This window comes from Schistosoma mansoni, chromosome 2 (assembly GCF_000237925.1).
Source record: "Schistosoma mansoni strain Puerto Rico chromosome 2, complete genome".
NCBI classification, from domain to species: Eukaryota; Metazoa; Platyhelminthes; class Trematoda; order Strigeidida; family Schistosomatidae; genus Schistosoma; species Schistosoma mansoni.
Genome location: NC_031496.1, coordinates 748,993 through 771,823, shown reverse-complemented (window position 1 = coordinate 771,823; position 22,831 = coordinate 748,993). Strand labels below are relative to the sequence as shown.

The following is a 22,831-nucleotide window of genomic DNA, read 5'->3' as shown; positions in this document are numbered from 1 at the left end:
TTGCTCTTTTTAGTTTTCATTAATGAGATTTGTGAGTGTTTTAGTGTGGGTAAGTCCCTTTTGTTTGCAGACGATCTTAAGGTGGTGTACTCATTTTCTCCACATGAGCTGAGCAATATTCAAAATTGTGTCAGCTCGGAGCTTAACAAGGTAGCACAGTGGTGCTCTAAATGGCAACTGGAGCTTAATACAGCTAAATGTGGTTGGCTATGCTTCGGTGATACATCACTTAACCTCGATCTTACCATAAATGGTGAAGTGTTATCTAGGTTACACTCAGTAGTAGATCTAGGACTTAGGTACTCCGACGACTTGTCGTTTACTGAACAGATAATGAAACAAACATCCAAGTCTCAAAGACTTATAAGTTACATAACTCGAAATCTTCATAACAGCGAATCTCGTATTCTAATGTACAAAGTCTGTGTTCGACCACTCCTCGAATACTGCGCGTTTCTCCTTAGTAGCACGCGCATGAAGGATAAATTAAGACTGGAATCAGTACAGAGACGATTTACATTTCGTACTCTTGGACCTGATATTGTCTTGACATACAATTCGAGGTGTAGTAAACTGGGGCTTGACCCTTTATGGAGGAGGAGACTCAAACTTAACCTTATCTTCTTTTTCAAAATACTTAACAAACTCTCATTCACATCCAACCAGGCGATTCAATATTCTAAAGCTTCACATTACGACATTCGTAACTGCTTGTCTTTAGTGAAACAAACATATTCCAGATCTTCTCTTTATATAAATTACTTTACCTGATAGTTTCCTAGACTCTGGAATAATTTACCTCAAACTATTCGTATGTTAAACTCTCTCCCATTGTTTGTTCGCTCAATTAATGCTTTTTGCTCCTCTGAAAATGCATTAAATGCTCTAGCGCCTGTAAGTCAGTGTATCTTACTCCACAAGTGAGATTATCGGAACTTTAAATGTTTAACTTCTTACTTGCTATCATTGTTTTGTTGTTCCGTGCTTTTTGCTTTAATCTTACTTTCTCTAGTTGTAGATAATTAATAATAACTCGCTCTGACACTAGAAATAAACTTACAGAACATCATGCTATCCACTTAAGAAGAAATGACAAGTTCCCTGGTGTTGCATTGGCTTGCCGTGATATATGCCATATATATACTATTTATCAATTACTAAACCAGCAAACATAAAACTTTCTTATATTTCATGTTTGTTCTCTACATTAAATGTTGATTTTATAACAATCTGATCATGCCAGTAAACTGGTGTGAATTCTGTAAATATTATTTTCAGAATATATATTATTATTATTATAATGATACAGAAAGGTTCATGAATATTCCTCAACGTTACCACCAGGAACCAACCCTAGAAACTTCATGTCTCGTATCGGACGTTTAACATTTAGATCACCAAGCTGGCAACCAAAGATTCTAGTAACTCATTCTAATCAATGAGCGCAAAGATTCTGCTAACCTGAAATGTTATTTGCAGAAAACACTCACGTATTCAATATTCTAACTGCCCGACGATAATATCTTCGCAACAGAACTCCGGCAATCAATTGTTGACTAAAGTAATTGATGATAGACAATTCATCATCATATTATTGACGGTTTGTGGTACATGTGTAAAATCTCGAGACGAAAAAAATTACGCATGATAATTACTGAGTGTTAACTCAAAGTGAAGTTACGTGGCGCTTGATTTGAAACCCGAACGTTCTAGGCTGATTCAGTTGATTCACAAACACGCGCTACTGAGGTGTCATTAAGCCAAACGGAATGACATGTGAATGTTTACAGGTTTTCAAGTGGTTGATTAACCTAATACAGTGATAGATCGAAGATGAGCTGGGAAGAAATCATAAAAAAATGAATATTTATTAAAATTCAACCCATCTAAAAAGAGATCACCATTTTTGGTGAATAAAAGACGACACTCAATAAAATTTCTATACACACTTCAGAAATCATACTTTCAGTATTGTCTATGATCATTAAATTTAGAAAGATAAGAAATTGGCATACTATCAAGGAAACGAATTATTTATTCAGATATCTGCTAGCAGACTTATCATAATGAGATAGGTATATTGAATAAACCTTTATCTAATATGCTGTCTACAATGGTCGGTGTTCTTTGATGATGGCCTTTAGTGAAGAATATTTTGCTAAATCATTATCGAACGACCTATTGATAGAAAAAAAGTGTTTACAATTACGAACAGTCTGGTTTTCTTCGTGGTCAACAACAGCAATTATTATGTCTCAGAAGAGTAACATATTGTATTAGCCAAATAAGATAATATTGTATAAAGGAACTTTTTCATTCTAGTATGTGTTTCGTCAGTAGAATACGTCTGTGACTCCTAAGAGGGTCGATTTTTCATAAAATATTCAATCAAAGAACGATTGGTTGGTTGTAGAAAAAAGTTCGTCATTTAGTGTGTGTATATTCGATGCAATATTAGCCGATCCATTGTATAAGCTAAATCACTTTGAGTTTCCCACAAACGACTTATGTGATAATAGATTCTTGGTTGAGAATATGATTTGTATTCATCTGTCTTACTATTCCGTGAATTTTAAACACTGTAATTGTTTTTTCTGAGTAAACTGACTATTCAATATACAAGATTTATGACTTTCAAAATTAAACAATAATCAAATGGACTTCTACATTTCAGAATGTCTATTACTAGTAGTTTACTGACATGTTCAGTAACCAATTGGGTGAGTGCATGGAAGAAGACGTTTCTAGTGATGGAGGTGATTTTATCAGGTAGATGTGATAGATTACATTCTATCAGTAAGTTACATAATAAGGAAGACACAATTATTTGTGATATAGTTAAGTCTTTCTTAATCCAGAAAATGAGTTGTTCATAATCACATTCAATAGATCATATAATGCACATATACACAAATTCATGTTTCCATCCAACACATTTTTTGATGCCTGGAGATTGTGCAATCGAAACCATATTCAGCAAGAAGAAAAATTATTATGTATTAAGTAATTTCACTATGAATGAGGCTTGACAAATATTTCGTCGTTAAACAAACATACTACTCTATATGAATCATAGTAGCAGTTTTCAATTTGTAAAATGTATCCATTGATTATGAACAATATTATTACAATGGTTGACGACAAATGGAATCGATTCTTTTCCATTCAAAGAAGTAAAAGGAAAGTACTGGATAAACAAGGTTTATTTAAAATATAATTTCATACTTATCCAAATCAAGTTCCCCTTTTGATCACTAGTCGAATAGATTAAATTATCCGAAGAATACTAGTCAGCAAGTGTATTTGGGTCGGATATGGAAAGACTTAACTATATCACGGATACTTGTATCTTACTTATTATGTCACTTACTGATAGAATGTAATCTATCAAGTCTATTTGACAAAATCATCTCCATCACCGGAAACGTCTTCCTCTATGCACTCAGCCAATTAATTGTTGAACATGTCAGTAAACTACTGGTAATAACCATTCGGAAATGCAGAAGTCCATTTGATTGTTGTTGAATTTTGAACCCCATAAATCTAAGAAATCGAATCTTATGTTTACTTGAAATAACAAATACGGTGCTTGAACTTCATTGAATAGTAAAATAGATGAATAAACACCGGGGGTATGATTTCCCATTTGAGAACAATTCATATTCTCAAGCAAGAATCTGCTTTCATATTAACCTTTTGAGGAAAAGTCAAACTGTTTTAGTTTTTTGCAAAGACGAAGACTGTGTAATAGCATGAAAAACAGTGCATCGGCTAATATTGCATTCAATATACACACCACGACAGATGAATCTAATTGTCCATTAAACGAGTCGATCTTCGATTATAAGTGTTACGACTACTGAATATCGTCTGAATAGTCGAATTATTAGTCGTTTGAGTTGAGAAATGTAGGTTTTGTGATCGACCCTCTTTGACGTCACAAATGTGAACAACAAAGGCTAGATATGAGAGAGATGCAGTTGTACTCTGATCACGAGGAGGAAAGTGGACCAAACACTCAGGGAGTTGCTTTGGTGCTATCCTGAGAAGCACGAAATGAACTTGTAGGATGAGAGTCTCATGGATCCAGAATTTTCAAAGCATCATTTAAAAAAAGAATGAGTGTTCACAATGAATGTTATACAATGTTATGCATCCACCAATGATAACAAAGACGAGGATAAAGATCAGTTCTATGAAAGGCTGCAATCCATCATATCTAAGTGTTCGAGAAAGGACCTCAACATTCTGATGGTAGATCTAAATGCCAAAGTCGGGGTCGATAACATAGGATATAAAGATATAATTGGACGACATTGGCTAAGAGAGAGAAATGAAAATGTGGAAAAATGTGCAAATCTATGTGCATTCAACAAATTGGTTGTAGGCGGCAAAATATTTCCACACAAACTTATACGCAAAGCTACATGGATCTCGTCGAACAACACCACAGAGAGCCAGATAGATCTTATTTGTATCAACATAAAATTCAGAAGGACAATATAAGATGTGAGAACAAGTGGAAGAGCTAACAAAGCTTCAGATAACCACCTGATTGTGGCCAAGAAGAAACTGAATCTCAAGAAACGCTAGACAACTGGAGGAACAGCATTCCAATACTATCTTTCTTCAAGATACTAACAAACTAAACGAATTCAAGACAACTCTCAAATACAGGTTCCAAGCTCCACAGGATCTACAGAAAGATCGAGAAACTACGATGAAGGACAACTGAGAAGAGATCAAAGAAGCATTAACTTCAACGTGTCTCAAGGTTTCGAGTCGCAAGAAGCATCATCATAAGGAATGAATCTTCATGGAAACCCTGGACAAGATCGGAGAAAGAAAGGACAAAAAATAAACAAACAGCAGCAGTCGAGCACGAGCAGAGAAATTCAAGGCGCAGTAGAGAACAGGCAAGTGAAAAAGAGCCTTATAATAATAATATATTCTGAAAATAATATTTACAGAATTCACACCAGTTTACAGGCATGATCAGATTGTTATAAAAATCAACATTTAATGTAGAGAACAAACATGAAATATAAGAAAGTTTTATGTTTGCTGGTTTAGTAATTGATAAATAGTATATATATGGCATATGTCACGGCAAGCCAATGCAACACCAGGGAACTTGTCACTTTTTCTTAAGTGGATAGCCTGATGATTATTCAACGTTGTTCTGTAAGGTTATTTCCAGTGCCAGAGCGAGTTATTATTAATTATCTACAACTAGAGAAAGTAAGATTAAAGCAAAAAGCGCGGAACAACAAAACAATGATAGCAAGTAAGAAGTTAAACATTTAAAGTTCCGATAATCTCACTTGTGGAGTAAGATACACTGACTTACAGGCGCTAGAGCATTTAATGCATTTTCAGAGGAGCAAAAAGCATTAATTGAGCGAACAAACAATGGGAGAGAGTTTAACATACGAATAGTTTGAGGTAAATTATTCCAGAGTCTAGGAAACTATCAGGTAAAGTAATTTATATAAAGAGAAGATCTGGAATATGTTTCTTTCGCTAAAGACAAGCAGTTACGAATGTCGTAATGTGAAGCTTTAGAATATTGAATCGCCTGGTTGGATGTGAATGAGAGTTTGTTAAGTATTTTGAAAAAGAAGATAAGGTTAAGTTTGAGTCTCCTCCTCCATAAAGGGTCAAGCCCCAGTTTACTACACCTCGAATTGTGTGTCAAGACAATATCAGTTCCAAGAGTACGAAATGTAAATCGTCTCTGTACTGATTCCAGTCTTAATTTATCCTTCATGCGCGTGCTACTAAGGAGAAACGCGCAGTATTCGAGGAGTGGTCGAACACAGACTTTGTACATTAGAATACGAGATTCGCTGTTATGAAAATTTCGAGTTATGAAACCTATAAGGCGATGAGACTTGGACGTTTGTTTCATTACCTGTTCAGTAAACGACAAGTCGTCGGAGTACCTAAGTCCTAGATCTAATACTGAGTGTAACCTAGATAACACTTCACCATTTTATGGTAAGATCGAGGTTGAGTGATGTATCACCGAAGCATAGCCAACCACATTTAGCTGTATTAAGCTCCAGTTGCCATTTAGAGCACCACTGTGCTACATTGTTGAGTTCCGAACTGATACAATTTTGAATATTGCTCAGCTCATGTGGAGAAAATGAGTACACCACCTTAAGATCGTCTGCAAACAAAAGGGACTTACCCACACTAAAACACTCACAAATATCATTAATGAAAACTAAAAAGAGCAAAGGACCTAAGACACTACCCTGAATTACCCCACTTCTAACAGGGACTGCGTTAGACAATGAAGAGTTGATTTTAACTATTTGATGTCGATTGCTGAGGAAGGAATCAAACCAGAAATCCATGTTGCGAATCATCAATAAATTGTTCAGTCAATAAATAGTTGAATAGTTCGTCACTAATAATTTTTTCCATAATCCTAGAGATAACTGGAGTAATATTTATTGGCCGATAGTTGTTCATGTCAGTCTTATCTCCGGATTTGTAACGTGGTTTGATGTACGCGGTTTTCCAACGGTCAGGATAAGAGCCTGATTCCACAGAGAGGGTAAACAGTTTAAGGAGAAGAAGTGGAATATCTGGACCACCATATTTGTAGAGAAATGATGAAATCCCGTCTGCTCCGTGACCTGTCGAAACCTTGAGGTTATTTATAACCTTACTAATTTTCAGACATGTGAAGGAGATAGATTTTATCGAGTTACCAGTCATGCATATAACTCTAGAAACAGAGCCATTTATGGATTCTTTGCCATTTGCAAAATTACCACTGAAAAGGTCTGCTATAGTTTTTGGGTCATATATAAAACTATCATTATACAGGATGCATGGTATATCAATATTTTGAGTTGATTTAGCACGTTTATTGTAAAGGTGGATTAGGTTTTGCACTTTTGAGCTAGTGCTTAGTGCTAATAGCTTTTCATTGATGGCTTTTAACCTATGTTTCTCTTTTATTTGGTGAAAAATTATTGTTATTTGTGTGACTGCCGTGAAGTCGTTAGATTTAAAGTGACGTTTCTGTAGGCGTCTTAGTTTATTACGATATTTAGCTGGTATATATAATTCGTAGTGTTTACTATTCTTGTACATCTCAATTGGTGCACAGGAATCTAGACAAGAGTTAACAATCAAATAGAATATGTTGATGGCATCTGTCAGACTATTACATGAGAAGAATTCATCCCAGTCTGACAGTTTGATCAGTGAGCGCAAGAGGTCCCAGTCTGCATGCTTATAGTCTCTATAATTGCAGGTTCTTTGAATTGGTCGGTTGTAGGAGGGATAGATGGGGAGGGCACAGGCTACTATCCTATGATCACTGCTTTCAAACTCGTTGTATACTTGTACAGATAAGGGAATGATATCTCTACTAAATATTAGATCAAGTGTATTATCACCCCTTGTTGGGGTACGAACCCACTGTGACCAGCAGTACAGATTAAGGATTGATAAAAATTCATCATTGCTAGACTGACAACTACCGGTACTCCAGTTAATCCCAGGATAATTGAGATCGAAAGTGATAATCTTAGCGCTGAAGTTTAGAGTAGATGCGTGTATAAATGCATTGATAATACAATCATTCAAATTATCAGTACTATCAGCTTTATATATACAACCTAGTAGTGGACTATGTTTTAGGGTATTGATTGATATCCAGATCGATTCTGGTAAACTATTCAAGATACTCTCTTCAACTTTATTAGTTGTTAAGGTATCCAAAGCAAATATAAGACAAGCGCCTCCTCGCTTAGTTTCTCTGTCACAACGATAGCCGACAAGCAGAAATACATGAGAGAATTAGCAACGACAGTGGAGAACGCTGCAAGAGAAAGGAATATGAAACAACTTTATGATACAACGAAGAAAGTAGCGGAGAGATATAGTAAACTGGGAGATCAGCAATGTAAAAAGAAGCCAAGATAATCACAATGATTCAGTAACAAGAGAAAAGGTAGGCAGAATATACCGAAGAACTGTTGAGTAGACCAGCTCCATTGAGTCCACCGAAGATTGAAGCAGCACACACATACCTTCCTAAACATGTCACTCCACCAACGATAGAAGAAGTCAAGATGGCCATCAGACAAATCAACAGCTGGAAATCGGCAGGACCTGACAAATACTAGTTCAAGCACTGAAGTCAGACATTTAAGTAACAGCAAACATGCTTCACTTTCTATTCAAGACGATTTGGGAGGAAGAAGAAGTGTCAATGGACTAGAAAGAAATATACTTCATCAAGATATTGAAGAAAAGAGGTCTGAGCAAATGGGAGTATTACAGAGGCATCATTTTGTTGTCAGTACTGGGAAACGTTTTCGACAGTGTTGCTCAACCGGATAAAAGACCCAGTAGACGCTCGACGCTCGATCACCAGGCTGTGTGTGGGCTATGCTCCCTCAACAATCAGTCTCATTCCTAGTTATGTTCCACATAAAGGTTGAACCGAAATTTCACAAAAAGTTAGTAACTCATTTGTTTTATCAACGATTAGGTCATAATATGTTTGTTGAAGTCTTCTATAACTTGATCTATTGAATAATGTGTGTATTTTCATTCTAGTTATAATTCTACAGTATCGATCAAGCCACCTACATTATTTCAATTCCATTTATTTTCTGTGAGTTATTACTTTGCAAATATACATCAATAAATTTATGCGATCAAATATAAGGTTCACATGTTAAGTGAAGGCCTTAGAATATGAGTTTTATGAGATGATTACTTTGTTCAATCTCTTGAACACAAGTGAGTCGGAGTTTGAACCTCCTGTCAATATGCTCGAAGTTTGCATTTAAAACACTAAGCAAAAGAAAAATATCTAACAGTCGTAAACATTTATGCGAGGTAATTGTTCCTCTCTCTCTCCCTTGTGGATTATCCACAGGTGCCATGAGGTTTCAAACATGATACAATGTGTTTCAATAAACCAAGCTAAAAAGAAGCAAATAATCATTTTGAATTTACCAGCCTAATTCAAATAAAGTACAGTATCAACAACATTTTAAGATTAAAACCATGGCATTAAAGTTCTTTGGTAATCACTGTTTTTCTGTGATAAGAACACAATATCGTTACACATTTTTGTTAATTTAACAGTATAACTGTGTTCCGTTTACATTTCACATGTTTTACAAATGATTTATCTTAGAACTTGGATCTATGTCTTATAAATATTCCAGTCTCATTTAATTACATTTCACATCTGGTAATGTTAATGAAGTTTTGATCCAAACAGTGATACACAAGATATATTCACACTTACTGTCCAATAGTCCTGTTGCCAAAGAACCTCACTAAGATAGTTTTCATCCTCAGAAACAGTTTATAACTATATGCCACTACATTAATAATGCTTTGAGAACAATCTTACTTGAGTCGTGTTTAACTTTTTTTAACTGATTGTTACGAAACACCCTAAGCGGTATAGTCCACTAGTAAAATCATTTCTACTAATTAGTCCGCAAATTAGAGTTATACGTCTTTTTGCTTATGTGACATTGGATCATAAATCCTCAAATTTCATTTCAACACTTTTGCCTGTTCATGCTGTGCATAATTGATTGACGTCGTCATTGATGGGAATAACTAAACATGTTGTGTGAATGTCTATGTGACTGACGCGAAAGATCCACCGGGGTGCTTGGAACCTGTCGGGAATCACAGAAACTTTGGTAATAATGTCGACCAAATCAGAGGTATTGAGTTCCGATTCCGTAATAAACATCAATACTTGTGTGCAAGTACAACTAATTGACGCGCAACTTCGATTTCACTGCCAGACGCTATCTAATCTTCTCGTAAGCCTTTTAATTTTGTTAATAATGTTCAGGATATCCATACTTGATGCAATATGTCAAAAGAGACTTATTGATTCACATCACTTGAAGCATTGAAACTGTCAACACATATACATTGATATGTAGCATCGGGTGACATGTTAAGTCCATATGCCTTATTCTTAATTCTGGCCAAGCCAATTCGCCTGTCCATTATGACTCATGTTTTCATCTTGTCAATTATTCACTTATTGATCCCCACCATTTTCATATGAGCGTAGACGTGTGTACACTTCTTATCTTACTTATCAAATGTCTGTCATTTATTCCTGTTTGACTATAAATATTGATCAACGTTTGATTAAAGTGAGTTGGCTTACCCGCCATCTCCAATGTATGTCATTTTTGTTTTGCTCGCTGATATTTACTCATGTGCTTATAAGATTCTGCCCTGCGTCATTTGTCAATAAAACTGTAGCTGCCGCTTCTCTTTGCCTTCTGATTTTATGCACCGTTAAGATTGGTATTATAACGGTTATCAAGGTGAACTATTAACGAAGCACTGCACTACAGATATTTCTCACTTTATAAATCGTTTCATAGTACAAATGTAATACGTCACTTATATTAGGTACTTTGTGATGGGCATCACCCTGCTAGAGATTGAATCTAACAATGTCAAGTCTTGTAGTGATTACTTAATTAGATGAGAGACTTATCAACAGGAACCAAATCACGTAGAAAAGCTTTCAGTTGGTAACTTACACTCGGTTAATAAATTGGCATTGCCAATGATAACAATATTACAGTTAAGGATAAACTAGTTCACATACACAATCAACGTTGTTCAAATTTTATAATGATGAGTTGCGTGGCTAAACATGTGGTATTGACTTATTATTTATACATGTGCTCTAAGATTTATTTCCGCTGAAGTACAATACTAACATTCATACTTCTATAACGAATGAATAGTAGTTGCTGGGAATTATTCAGAGACCATTATTACATACATTCCTATTGCATAACTGCGAAGTCAATAATATGAAATCTATATTCATATCACCTTTATTATAATCTTTCATTTGACCTATTGAATACTATTATACTATTTAATATTCTGAAGTTAGTTCCCAATTATTAGTTGGTTTCTCACACTTTTAGATCTTTTCGGCCTGAACATGTACATTTGTATCGTTATACTTTATGGCATGATGTGGTCTGATTCGCTAGTCCATGAACTGCGTAAATCTGAAATACATGATTGACACAGATTATGTTCTGATCTCAAACGGACAAAGCTAGATGAGAAGAACCAAAAAGTACTCATGAGTCGACTACAGGTTGCTTGTGCTGGTAAACAAGCCGTTGGTTTGAAACAGAGTCAAGGTCAAATAGATCAATGTTCTGGTTGGCGAATTCATCTCACAACAATTTGACGGATCATAAGAACGCAATAGTTCTTTTATCTTATATAAAATATTTGTAAGTTGTTTATTTTGTAATCAACATACTTAACTTTTTAACGTGACCAATAAACACTTGGGTCAAATTGAATAATAAGTAATATATATTAGCAGACTGCTTTTTGTCTAAACATCAATACTTGAGTTATACCTTAGTTAGACAACGCAATAATCAAATGAATCAAATGTCTCTGTTGAAGAATATTATCATAACGTTCGTAATTCTTCTGAATTCAAGTTTATCACGTAAGTAAATCTCCTGACACTTTATTATTTCTACGTAATAACCCTACAGAAATCTTTATACTTTGATAATCTATGATCAGAACTGATAGACCTATAGTGAGATAAATATGAGTTGAATTGGGAACCAAACGCAAATTCTGAAACAGACTGAACTTTCTGATATGACTTAGATACTTTTACGTCTGGCCGATTGTGAACGCTATATTCGCTTCCCTAAGCTAGTTCCGTACCCCGAGCTAGAACTATACACCGACTTGAAGACCAGAGAAAAAGGCACAAAGTGTTTGTGAAGCACTTTACTACAGGGTTCATTTATATACAGAAAACACAGGGATTTTATAGTAATTTGAGAGACCTTGAGTTTTACCAAAAGTTCTAGAATACTGCTAAACATAGTAGCAGTGTGTTAATCAGTCAATCAGGATCTCGTTATTTTAGTAACATAACTTCACACAACTTCTAAATAATCGCTGATTGGTTGGGGCTCTTTATGAGCCTCTGGAGGCTCTGTTAGAGTTCTCCGGAAGCCGACTCAACAGATACTGTTGGCATTTATGACTTATATTGATTGTAGTTCAAAGTCAATTTTCCACCAATGGGTACTCGGGATAATAATGTCCATAATTAATAAGTCAATGTGCTGAAACGGTATAATAACCATTGTAGTTGTTATATCTGGATCATAGAATCTTAATATATCACGTATGACTTGAGTACTCGAAATCTAGAACTCTTTAAGTCGGAAATAAGGAAACAAAAGACCGGAGAATATGCTTGTTGGACAACAATCAAAGTGTACAGAAAATCATGGGTATTTATAGATGTTAAAGTTTGTTAAATCAACACAACAGATTTTTAAAAAGTCCATTGCGTTTTAGTTGGATGAAACTCTTCAGCCTCTCCAGGGTCTCTGCAGGCTTCGACTTTATTATCGTTAGCCGTTTCAACAATAATTTTATGTTTTCCCGAGAGGCAATAGAATCTATGAATGTGAATTCATTTTTATTCACATGTTGCCTTCATATCTTCCTTATAGTTTTGATGGAATTCAAAACATCAGTGTAGGTACCCCTAAATCTTTGAGTATTCACAGCAGAAATATCGACTGAGTTAAACCATAACAACTTAGTCGTAGCATTCGCACAATCTTAATGACCAGACATGTATAGCTGTGGCTTCAACGCAGTACAAATTAGTTTGTACTAAATGACTACTGATTCATCGCGTACCATTTAAACAAAATTATGATGTATCAGAAGCATTAACAGAAATGCATTTCCTTTCACGATGGATTAGCTATGTTTAACAAATGATTTTCTTTTCATGATTATTTCAGTAGTCAAATGTAAGTATTCAAAATACGTTTATAATGATTAACATAAAACCTGTATCTTTTTCACGAAATAAACTTTTATAAATCTTTGAGAAATTTTTAACATTAGGGAATATAGTCATAGACAATTACTTACTTACTTACTTACTTACGCTGGTTACCTGTCATGGAGGGGCATGGTCCACTCACAAGCATTTTCCATCCAACTCTGTACAGGGCAATTCTTTTAAGTTCTCTCCAGTTCTTATTCATTCTTTTCATATCTGGTTCAGATTCCCGACTCAGTGTGTTTTTTAGCCATCCTTTTTTACGTTTCACTTTAGTATTGAAAGTTAGAGATTGTCTCGTGATGCAAATAAGCGATTTCCCTATTTCTTATCACTTCTCCAGCTGGAAGAAATCACTTAGTTATTAAATCAATATTTAGCAAATTGTAAGTGAACAATAAAAATACCAAGTACATCGGAAAATCCAGTGGACACATACTAGTGAATCCTTTCGAATGATAAGTTCAGATGACACTGCATCAATTAGAATTAAGGACTTGTGGATTAAAATTTACACATCCGATCACGAAATGAACCATCAGCGGCTCAGACAAACTGATCAACATGAATATTGATCAACTAACTTGTGCACCAACATCTTGTTTCATGATATCGTGATGATTAGTGTGATATAATATTCGCCAACAAGTTTGCTAATCATCTAAGCCAAGTTAGCCAATTTACAAGTATATGATCAACATATATAGCATATTAGTTTTCACCGACATTTCGACAGCATCGGCAGGTTATGATGAAGATAAAGCAGTTTAATATAGCATTTGGTGCATTGTATACATAGAATAATTTTTGTAGAGATGTTCCTCCGAAACAAATTAACATTTTCATTTGAACGAGTAGCCTAATGTTTTGGTAATTTATTTGTTACAGGTGAACATAAGTTCATAAATGAAGTGTCAGGAAAATACAGTAAGTATGCGTGATTAGTTATTTATTTCAACATTGAATGTGCAGTAGTAGTCGGTTGTGTTTATCAGGAACAGTTCAATGTTGCATGAAGTTTTTGTATATCACGTTCACATAGTCAATAATACAAAAGCACATGTGAAGCAAATGTTTGCAGCAAATGTTTGCTGTCATTCTCCTGTATTAGGTCAATATGGCAGTTAGTCAATATTCTGCTACATGCTTCTGACCACGTTATATATTTCATGTTTGAACCACAATGAAGTTACCTCTTAATTACGCGGTTAGAAGATATTCAAACCGGAAAACATGTGTACCAATATAACAACAATTGTACTTGAGTTTCATAATCTTTAGCTTTACCATTTAAAATAAGCTTGTTAAAGGATCTTTATGAAATTCTTGACACATATTATTCATCAGTTAAAATAAACTCAAGAGGAAAACATTCAGTGAATGCCTTGCTTGAATCTGCAAGCTGACCTGTTTCATGGTCCATTTATTGATTATCTATGGTGTCAATGTAAAATGGTTCCACGCTGTGAGTGCATACAACCAGTGTTGGTCAGCAAACAATTCACTGGTGTATATGAATGACAGCTTTACATCATACAGCGAAAGGAAAGGCAATTATCCAATAAGTCGTTCTGTAACATGTTTTGATCTGTATGCAGTGGTTTGTCATTTGTGCATAACTAACTGTTTGTTACAGTCGATGGTAATAGTTCAGTATGGAATCTCTATCAAGGCAATTTCTAGAAAAGGCTTTCCCTGTAAGCCATATATCACCGAAGTCAAGATAATCTATGTGATAAAATATCCTCATTGCACATCGTCTCTGACACGGTAGACCTTCAATTCCACTTCACAGTTTGCTTAAGTTCAAGTTTATATTGTGAACGCTGAATAATTTAACAGCTCGTTCAATGCTGAACATATCCACTTAGCGAAATTATCATCAGTCTTTATCATATTCAGTAGTGATCTATTTGTTTAAATTCATTTAGGATGGTGTTGTGATTCCCCTTTAATTATCGACTTCTCCGCATACATACTTATACTATGTTTATCAATTATTACTCATTTCATAGAAACCAAAGATATATATCTTCACAAATGCTACAAGACTGGTGAGTCTAGTTTTACGTTTACTGAGTAGCACAATTGCTAAGCAGAATAACTTGCACATGTAGACATAATACGAAGTGACTAATTTATGTTGCGATGTTGTCTATATTGGCTAGAAGAAGTTTCAAATAATGAGATGATAACGAAATTAGGAATAACCAATTTGTCAAAATAAAACCTGTGGAAATTAAATGGAGACGCAAATTACAGATATGAGGATTGAAACATAAGAGACAAATGAAGAAGTTACTACAGCAATTACTTTGACAAAATATTAGAAATGAAACAAGCAAATGAGAGTGTAAATGCGCAGAGAAGTAAACGTCAAAATAGATATAAGAATGGCAAAAAAATAAGGCGCAATCAAAATGAAAAGTTACACTTGCCGCTCGATTAAGAGTGCGGCGATGTTAATAGGAAGATGCATTGCGCATTTGTCGCATTACAAGAGATTTGAGATGTCTGTGTGTGTCTCAGTCGTTTCATATTTCCAAATCAATGTGATATCTGTATTCGTGCGTTCACATCCATGATTCACATAAACTCTCAGTCAACAAATAATCCATGTAAGCATATTCACACACATATTCACACTGACACGCACACATCCACTTACAACCTTACAGTCATACACGCATTGTGTCACCTCACTCACACAACATCAAACCACTCATCACGCATTCAACATTCAACGAATCAAGTCTTCTCATTCCATCACTCCCATTGTCAATACATCCCGTTTCAACACGCACATCACACCAAATTACTTCTTTTCTTTCCTCTGTATTTCAGATGAGCCAATCATCACTGCAACAACGATCAAGACCACAGGTTAGTTAGTTAATTTTCACACACATAGACAATAACGGTGTCGTGTCATCACATGTATCATCACAGCAGTTTTGGCAAAGCTATATCATTACACTGATCAAATGTCTAATTTATGTATTGCTGATGTTTTTGTGTTCCTACACCAGTCAGTCTCACTCTCTCTCTCCCTGATTACTTCTTGTGTAACTCATTGACATTAATGTTGTCACAATTTGTCCAGTTCTCTCCATGAATAACACACATGATTCGAACGGATCTAGATATAAACTGGCAGCACATATTTGAAATTGGTGTTTCTGCAATGACTTATACGTTTTCCAATATGCGTAAATAAAATACGACCACTCATGAGAAACATGTCCACTGATTATTCCATAACAAACTATAAAAGTCTCTCAAAACGAATGACTTTCTTATCCACATATCAATCTCAATAGGTATCGCTAGTTGATTGGGAAGAAATCACTGTCGAAATTCAGATTTCACAGTCCATTCAAAATCCAACATCACACAACAAAAGTGTAGAAAGTGAATGACTTTTGAATGGAATCCAATACATCGAAAATCGATGGACGTTGACATGCGTGAATGAGGATGATTCACGTTGTTCATGTGTGCTGACACTTTGGTGTGCGTCAATGTTAATGGTAAGGTCGATTGTGCAGTTGTTGCATTCTATTAGACTTGAGGTGTCTTGGTGTTTGCCAATTGTTTCACATTTCCAAATCAATGTGATATCTGCATTTGTGTGTTCATTTCATAACATGCACACAGTCTCAGTCTAGAAATTATTTATGTAAGTATATACACATCATCACACCAAATTACTTCTCTTCCTTCCTCTGTGTTTCAGATGAGTCAATCATAACTACTGGAGATACCAATTTCACAGGTTTGTTAATTTTCCTTGATTCGCATATATTTATTAAAAGCATATAGACATTCACGTTGTCGTATCATCACATTTATCACCTTAGCAGTTTTAGCATAGCCAAATCATTACTCCCTTAACTGTCTAATTTGTATACTATTGATGTTTTGATACTCCTTCTTCACTTTCTCTTTCGGATTACCTCTTGTCAATTTCGGATTTTTTTATTTACACATATATTCTAATTATTAATTTTCTGACAGAGTCCTGTTTATGATGATAAACTTTATAACATCATTGTTTGTATATATCAGTTGTTGTAATTGCAGTCCGAACATATCACTTTATAAATCTTAGTTTCATCAACTAATTGATCATCATCTATATTGAATGTAAAATGAACCCCTATTATACTTTTATTGTTACTGTAGCTACTCGAAATTTGCTTGAAGAGATGAAAACGGACACACTTTGTTCGTTGTATATACTCAAGCGAATAATAACGATTCTCATAATTTATTTTACACAAACCGTCGTAAAACATTCCAAGGTTAAATTTCATTGTAACATTTTGTGAAACGCTTTTCAATGCCAAAACATTAACTTCGTTCTGGTGTTATTTAAGTCCTGTCATGTCGCATTTCATTTCAATGTCACGACCAAAGTCATTGACATGAATGAATTCTGGAGTTAATTAGCAAATCTTTTATCTCTCAAAGGATATCTGTCTCTCTGTTGCCCCCTCCCAAAATAAAGATGAACTTTATCATGTTCTTAACGAATACAGATTTTCAAAGATCTTTGAGTTGTTGACGCTTTCTGCTGTGCAAACGAGTTGTTTGCTTGTTCGGTCACTGTGACGAATAAACATAGGTCTACCTTTAATGTTCCACGTTGCTAAGATACTTCATTAACATTTATTGGAGATAAGATCAAGATAAAAATGACTTCGATGAGCTACAAACATAGACTTACAAAACGTCAATCAACTCTCTGAATAATCAAACATTTATATACTTCTTTCAATAGTTTTTTTCAGTCACACAACTTCTTTATGTTTGGTTTATTTATGTGAATGCAAAATTAAGGCCTAATGTATTTTTAATGTTACTTGTAAATGGGATCACATAATTTATGTGAAAAATGCTTTGTCATTGAGTTGGAAAACTAACTAGATGGTATTTTGTACACGAAAATCGGCTGAACATTTTGTCAAATTATCAACGTAGTTACGATTTTTGTTAAAACGTTTTCAGGAATAAGTCAGAAACATTGTTAGACGATGTGATACTGTCGGGATCTAAGATTTCCATGGTTGCTTGAGCGAGTGTTTGAGTTTCAAAATGAATGAGCAGAATCTCAATCAATTTATCAAATGCAGTGAAAAAATTTTTCCGTGTAATAGACAGTCTGGAATCACGGTATCTGACGTCATCGTGCTAATTGCTAAAGATCAAAGACATGTTGAATAGCCAAGAAATTGTTAATCATGGGTATTCAAATTACTTAGATACACACAAAATAATAATAATATGCACAAACGGAGATGAATTGTCTATTTTTTTAAAGGTTTGGCTTGATGTTTTACTCACGACTCATTCAAATTAGACGTCACCTTACAGTCACTTGTCTCCCTACTGTATCAGAAGATGGGTTCCAATGATTTTCCCTTCATAACTGTTATATTGTTGGGAGGTCCGACCTATAATTCGTTGCTCCGATTATGAGTGCGCGCAGATCATAAGCACTAATTCTGTACTTTGGTTGAAATTCTTGAAACTCTTGAGCTGTGTACACACCTTTCATTTTGTAAACGTTTAGTTGGCTGAATGTTACGGAAGGATATTCAACCTGTGTTGTTGAAACAGCTTTCAAAATAGCAATATGTTGAGCGTATGTCCGTTGTTACAGAGGAAATATGTGTGAGAAAACGAATGGTGCAAAGTTATATGAACTTTCAGTGTAAATAAACAGTGGATTCACAATTAGATATTCATATCACGTAAATATATATGTTCTACATGGCTAGGTATGATGACGTTTTATGCATGGTTGTCTTTGAAAAGACTGTTTGTGGTGTTTTTAGCTTTGTAGTGCATTATTTATTACCATGCAAACTTATCATTTCACTATTTCAAAATCAACCGGACACCTGTTTTTGTGCATCCACCATGTTTTGAAAACTCTCTCACGTCACACAAATTCCATCCTCACTAATGGTCAAGCACGTAGTCACGTAATAACGGAATGACGGTACATTAACCCATTCATCAACAGTTTAACAATGTCACCAATTCATGAAAATGTTCTCATTCACATCGACATTACCATCAATATATTCATTGTTATCATGTCAATGTTGAACTGTATTTTATTTCAGTTGAGTCGGCTACCACTGATCAAACCGCAAAAACTGAAAGTAAGTACAAATCTTTGCAGGCACTTGATTTAGTCGCCTTCAGTATATTAGTCGGTTTTCTTAAATTTACGTATGTTATGTACAGAAAACCTGATCAATTATTTTGAACAATACGCAATTGAAGTTTGGTGATTTTGTACCTATTACAAACTGTTGTGAATATATGGCTTGATATTTGGAAAACTTGACCTTACATTGAGTTTTTATAATATTGAAAGAATAACTCAGACCATGAAAACATTCATAAAGTTCATCCCGAACAACTGTTGTGTATGTAAAACCTCGGTCGCCCATAAAATCTTCTTAGTTATTATTAAATGTAATTCCATCTGTTTCTATGCCTACAAAATGTTGTATTTCTTAACATTACATCTTTTAAATAGATCTTGATGCACAAAGTCGTGTCTCCAATTCCACAAGAACAATACTGTGTAAGTCATTTATTTAGCACAGCATTTAATCCAAATCAGCACTTCTTGCATACACAATCAACAATAGTTGGAATACATAAGTTGGCCTCCACTTGTTAGTAATTTAGCCGAAGTCATACACGTAGGATTATAAATCTAGGTCTTATTATGTCCGTTATAGCTAAAACCTTCATCAAGTCGAATTTATTTGCCTTAATTGGAGGATATCGGTTGTTCGCTATCAATTGTTGCAATAAACACTCACATTTCTCTCTATTATTACCGATAATTTCCACACTGCTATAAAAATGTGTCATACTCTTTCCAATACCATGACTAATAACATAACGTTATTCTCTTTTTAGATATCCTGCTTGGTATATTCGCTCTTATTTTAATTGCCGCTCTTGTGTACTGTATCGTAATTCGTAAATCAAAAAAGAATGAAATCAAGGATCCATAAATGGACAATATTACTTCTATCAATGTAACAAATCGTTTCTCAATTCTTTCTCTTAAATAACATATCATGTCTTTTTCAAGGGATTTGTTGAGCGTCATGGATATATTGTGGAACCGACTGCTTTTATATCGTTTTCGGATGCTACTTTTCGTCAGTTTCTGTTTCATCATATTTGAGCAAATAAAGTATATCTATCATGCCAGTTATACGTATGTTTATTTCTATCGTAAACATTGACAGTTAAAAGCTGTATTTGAGCTCATATGGCAATCGTTACATTGTTTATCAGATTCGATAGAAGTGTTTTTATTAATTCCTAACTACGTTAACCAATTACAATGAATGATTGGGGATTTCATTTCAATAGTCAGGCTTGTTCTTACGTTATTGAGAGGTAGTAAACTTAGTGTTTATCAAATCTACGTCAGTTGAATTTGGTATGTGGACAGTATATCGGTATGTCACACAGTCATCCATGAAAGACGGTGCATTAGTTGGTCTTATAAATCGCCGCAATTTTCAGAAATTTGATGACAACAAACAGTGTCGGCAATTTATTTAGCATAAAATAGAGTTCCACAAACAAACATCAAGAAGTGATTGTTGAAACATAAGGTTTAGTGACAGACTGTAACAAAAGTAATGTATTGGTATTGAACCAATTCATGAAAATGGTCGGAAAACAGTAATTTGTGGACAGACTACTGGTATTTCTGATCGATTCTTAGTCCTTCTGCTGCACGGCAACACATTATTTCAAATAACTCCAGGTTTGATTAGATAACTTTTGTAGTGTCACTGAATATCGATTCTTTCAAAATCCATGTGACTGAAAAATGGAAACATTAAATGGTAAAATCATTGTTTGACAATGTAGAAAAACGACGAACTTTTCAGAGAATTAACTGAACAATTATTTTATACATTAGACCAATCAACAATCCATTAGCTAAAAATAGGTTAACACTCAAATGGTGAAAATCCTTATCCAATGCCAAGATATCAAACTGCAATGAGAATAAGACTTCTGGTAGTAAACATCCATTTCACTTGTTATGTAAATAACACGTTTATCCTAACTGGAATAGGAACTTGAGTTTTTGATCTTCACTTTACATATCCGCTGTAGGTTTATTCTTAGTAGTTCAAATTTTGTGCAGAGTTTAGGCTTCATGTACTTCACAGTGCTATTTGGTACTAGATATGAGAAGAGAAAATTGAAAAGTCTTACGTGTTTCTTGGAAACCTATTACCATGCGGTTGCGTGTACAAGCTATAGGTTCCTCAGCCTTCAGAAATCATCACGAGATCTGGCGAAAGTTTGTTGTAAACTAATGAGCTACAAGACAAATAATGGCTAATAATTAGAATTCGAGCATGATCTAAAGCAATACTATGTTGGACGTTGCTATTGAGTAGCTTTGAAGGGAGAACTCGGATTGACGTCATGAATGCTTGCACTTAAAATCCAAGTGAATGCGTCGCATGAAACGAGAAGGCGGTCTGTGTTGTTAAGGTTTAAAATTAACACTATTTCTGTAGAAATGTAAGCGAATTCCAAGAAAACGAGAAAGTGATAAATGATGGAACCATTGTTTGACAATGGGGAAAGCTGAAATGCTGTACGAAATGCCAAATGAATTTTTGTCAAGAATTCGACGGCAAACATGAGTGTTATGTGTAAGTGTATGTTTAGACTAAAAAGTTATATGTTGCAGTGGTGCAATAATATTCCATGGTTACTATAAGTGTTTGAAAATAATTTTGTGTCACTCCGTCTATCGCTTCTAAAAAAATCGTCAAATTCATGTTGAACACAATGATTGCGTCATTATCAGGCGATTAGAAACTCGCATAGGCATGACTCTATGCACAACATATCTGACATCTTTGTTACGAGATGCGACCGATCCCTCAATCGTTTGAGCATGACAGAGTATAGATAAGACAGTGTTCAGGAGGAAGAAGTATTAAATATGTCGGCTGATTGGATAAATTTGAGAACGAATAAAAGTGAAAAGTACCTAAAAGCAGAAAAATGATAAAGATGAAGAAATATGGCGTACTATTATTAATAATAATGAATAATAACAAATAAAATTCCCCGTACGATCCAGAAGCGTTGTTAACTGAAGGCACATTTCTATGTGAGAGCGCCAACTTAGCCAGCGCTTTAGGTACATGACGATAAACCTTCATATTGAGCATCCGTTTTTGTATAACATAATGGACATTATTCCACTTGTTCGAATAAGTCTTCTTTGGTTTGTAATTCAATTCCATAAACTGTTTAGTTGCGAAACTCTCTTCTAGCTCCAAAAGATTCATATTTCAGCACAAGGTGTAGAGGCTGCAGAAAATATGTAGAACTAGAATAGCTACGGAAAGAACTCATGGTTCACCACGTTCAACTATTTTTGAATGCAGTGTACAAAGTGGCGTTTCGTTGTATCTTCACAACAATTATTGTTGGTTTTCAGGCTTCGTGTAAGTCAGAAATCTCAATTACTACCCTTGAAAATTCCAGAACAATAATGATCAGGGTTAAAGTAGTCGACCTTTTGATAGGTTAAATAACAAACCACTATTTTGCATACGTTCATTCAGTTGAACTAAGTATTTCTGAAGTCTCACTGTAATTGAAAGATGATAAAGGTAGATCTCTGATACAAAAATAAGAAAGAAAACATGTTCATGGCTGGTCAACCTATGAGTAACGCTATAGGCTAGTTGTAAAACAAAACAGTTGAACTCGAATAAGTTTTAGGATATTAGACATGTTTAAATTTGTAAGATAATCAACAGAAAATGCACAGCACAATTAAGAATACTAGGAGGACTTTATGATCGACAAACGTTGAGTGGTATCCATAGGTTTACTAGCTAT

The 22,831-nt window shown here is 34.7% G+C and overlaps 1 protein-coding gene across 1 annotated transcript; it reads left to right on the top strand.

Annotated features, from left to right (window-relative positions):
- Positions 1 to 14,553: 14,553 nt before the first annotated feature.
- Smp_032710 (hypothetical protein) lies at positions 14,554 to 19,944 on the top strand (the record flags this gene model as incomplete). Its single annotated transcript, XM_018795252.1, has 3 exons — positions 14,554 to 14,595; positions 19,455 to 19,596; positions 19,847 to 19,944. The coding sequence occupies 3 exons, from the start codon at positions 14,554 to 14,556 to the stop codon at positions 19,942 to 19,944; spliced, it is 282 nt and encodes a 93-aa protein (XP_018649584.1).
- Positions 19,945 to 22,831: the final 2,887 nt, after the last annotated feature.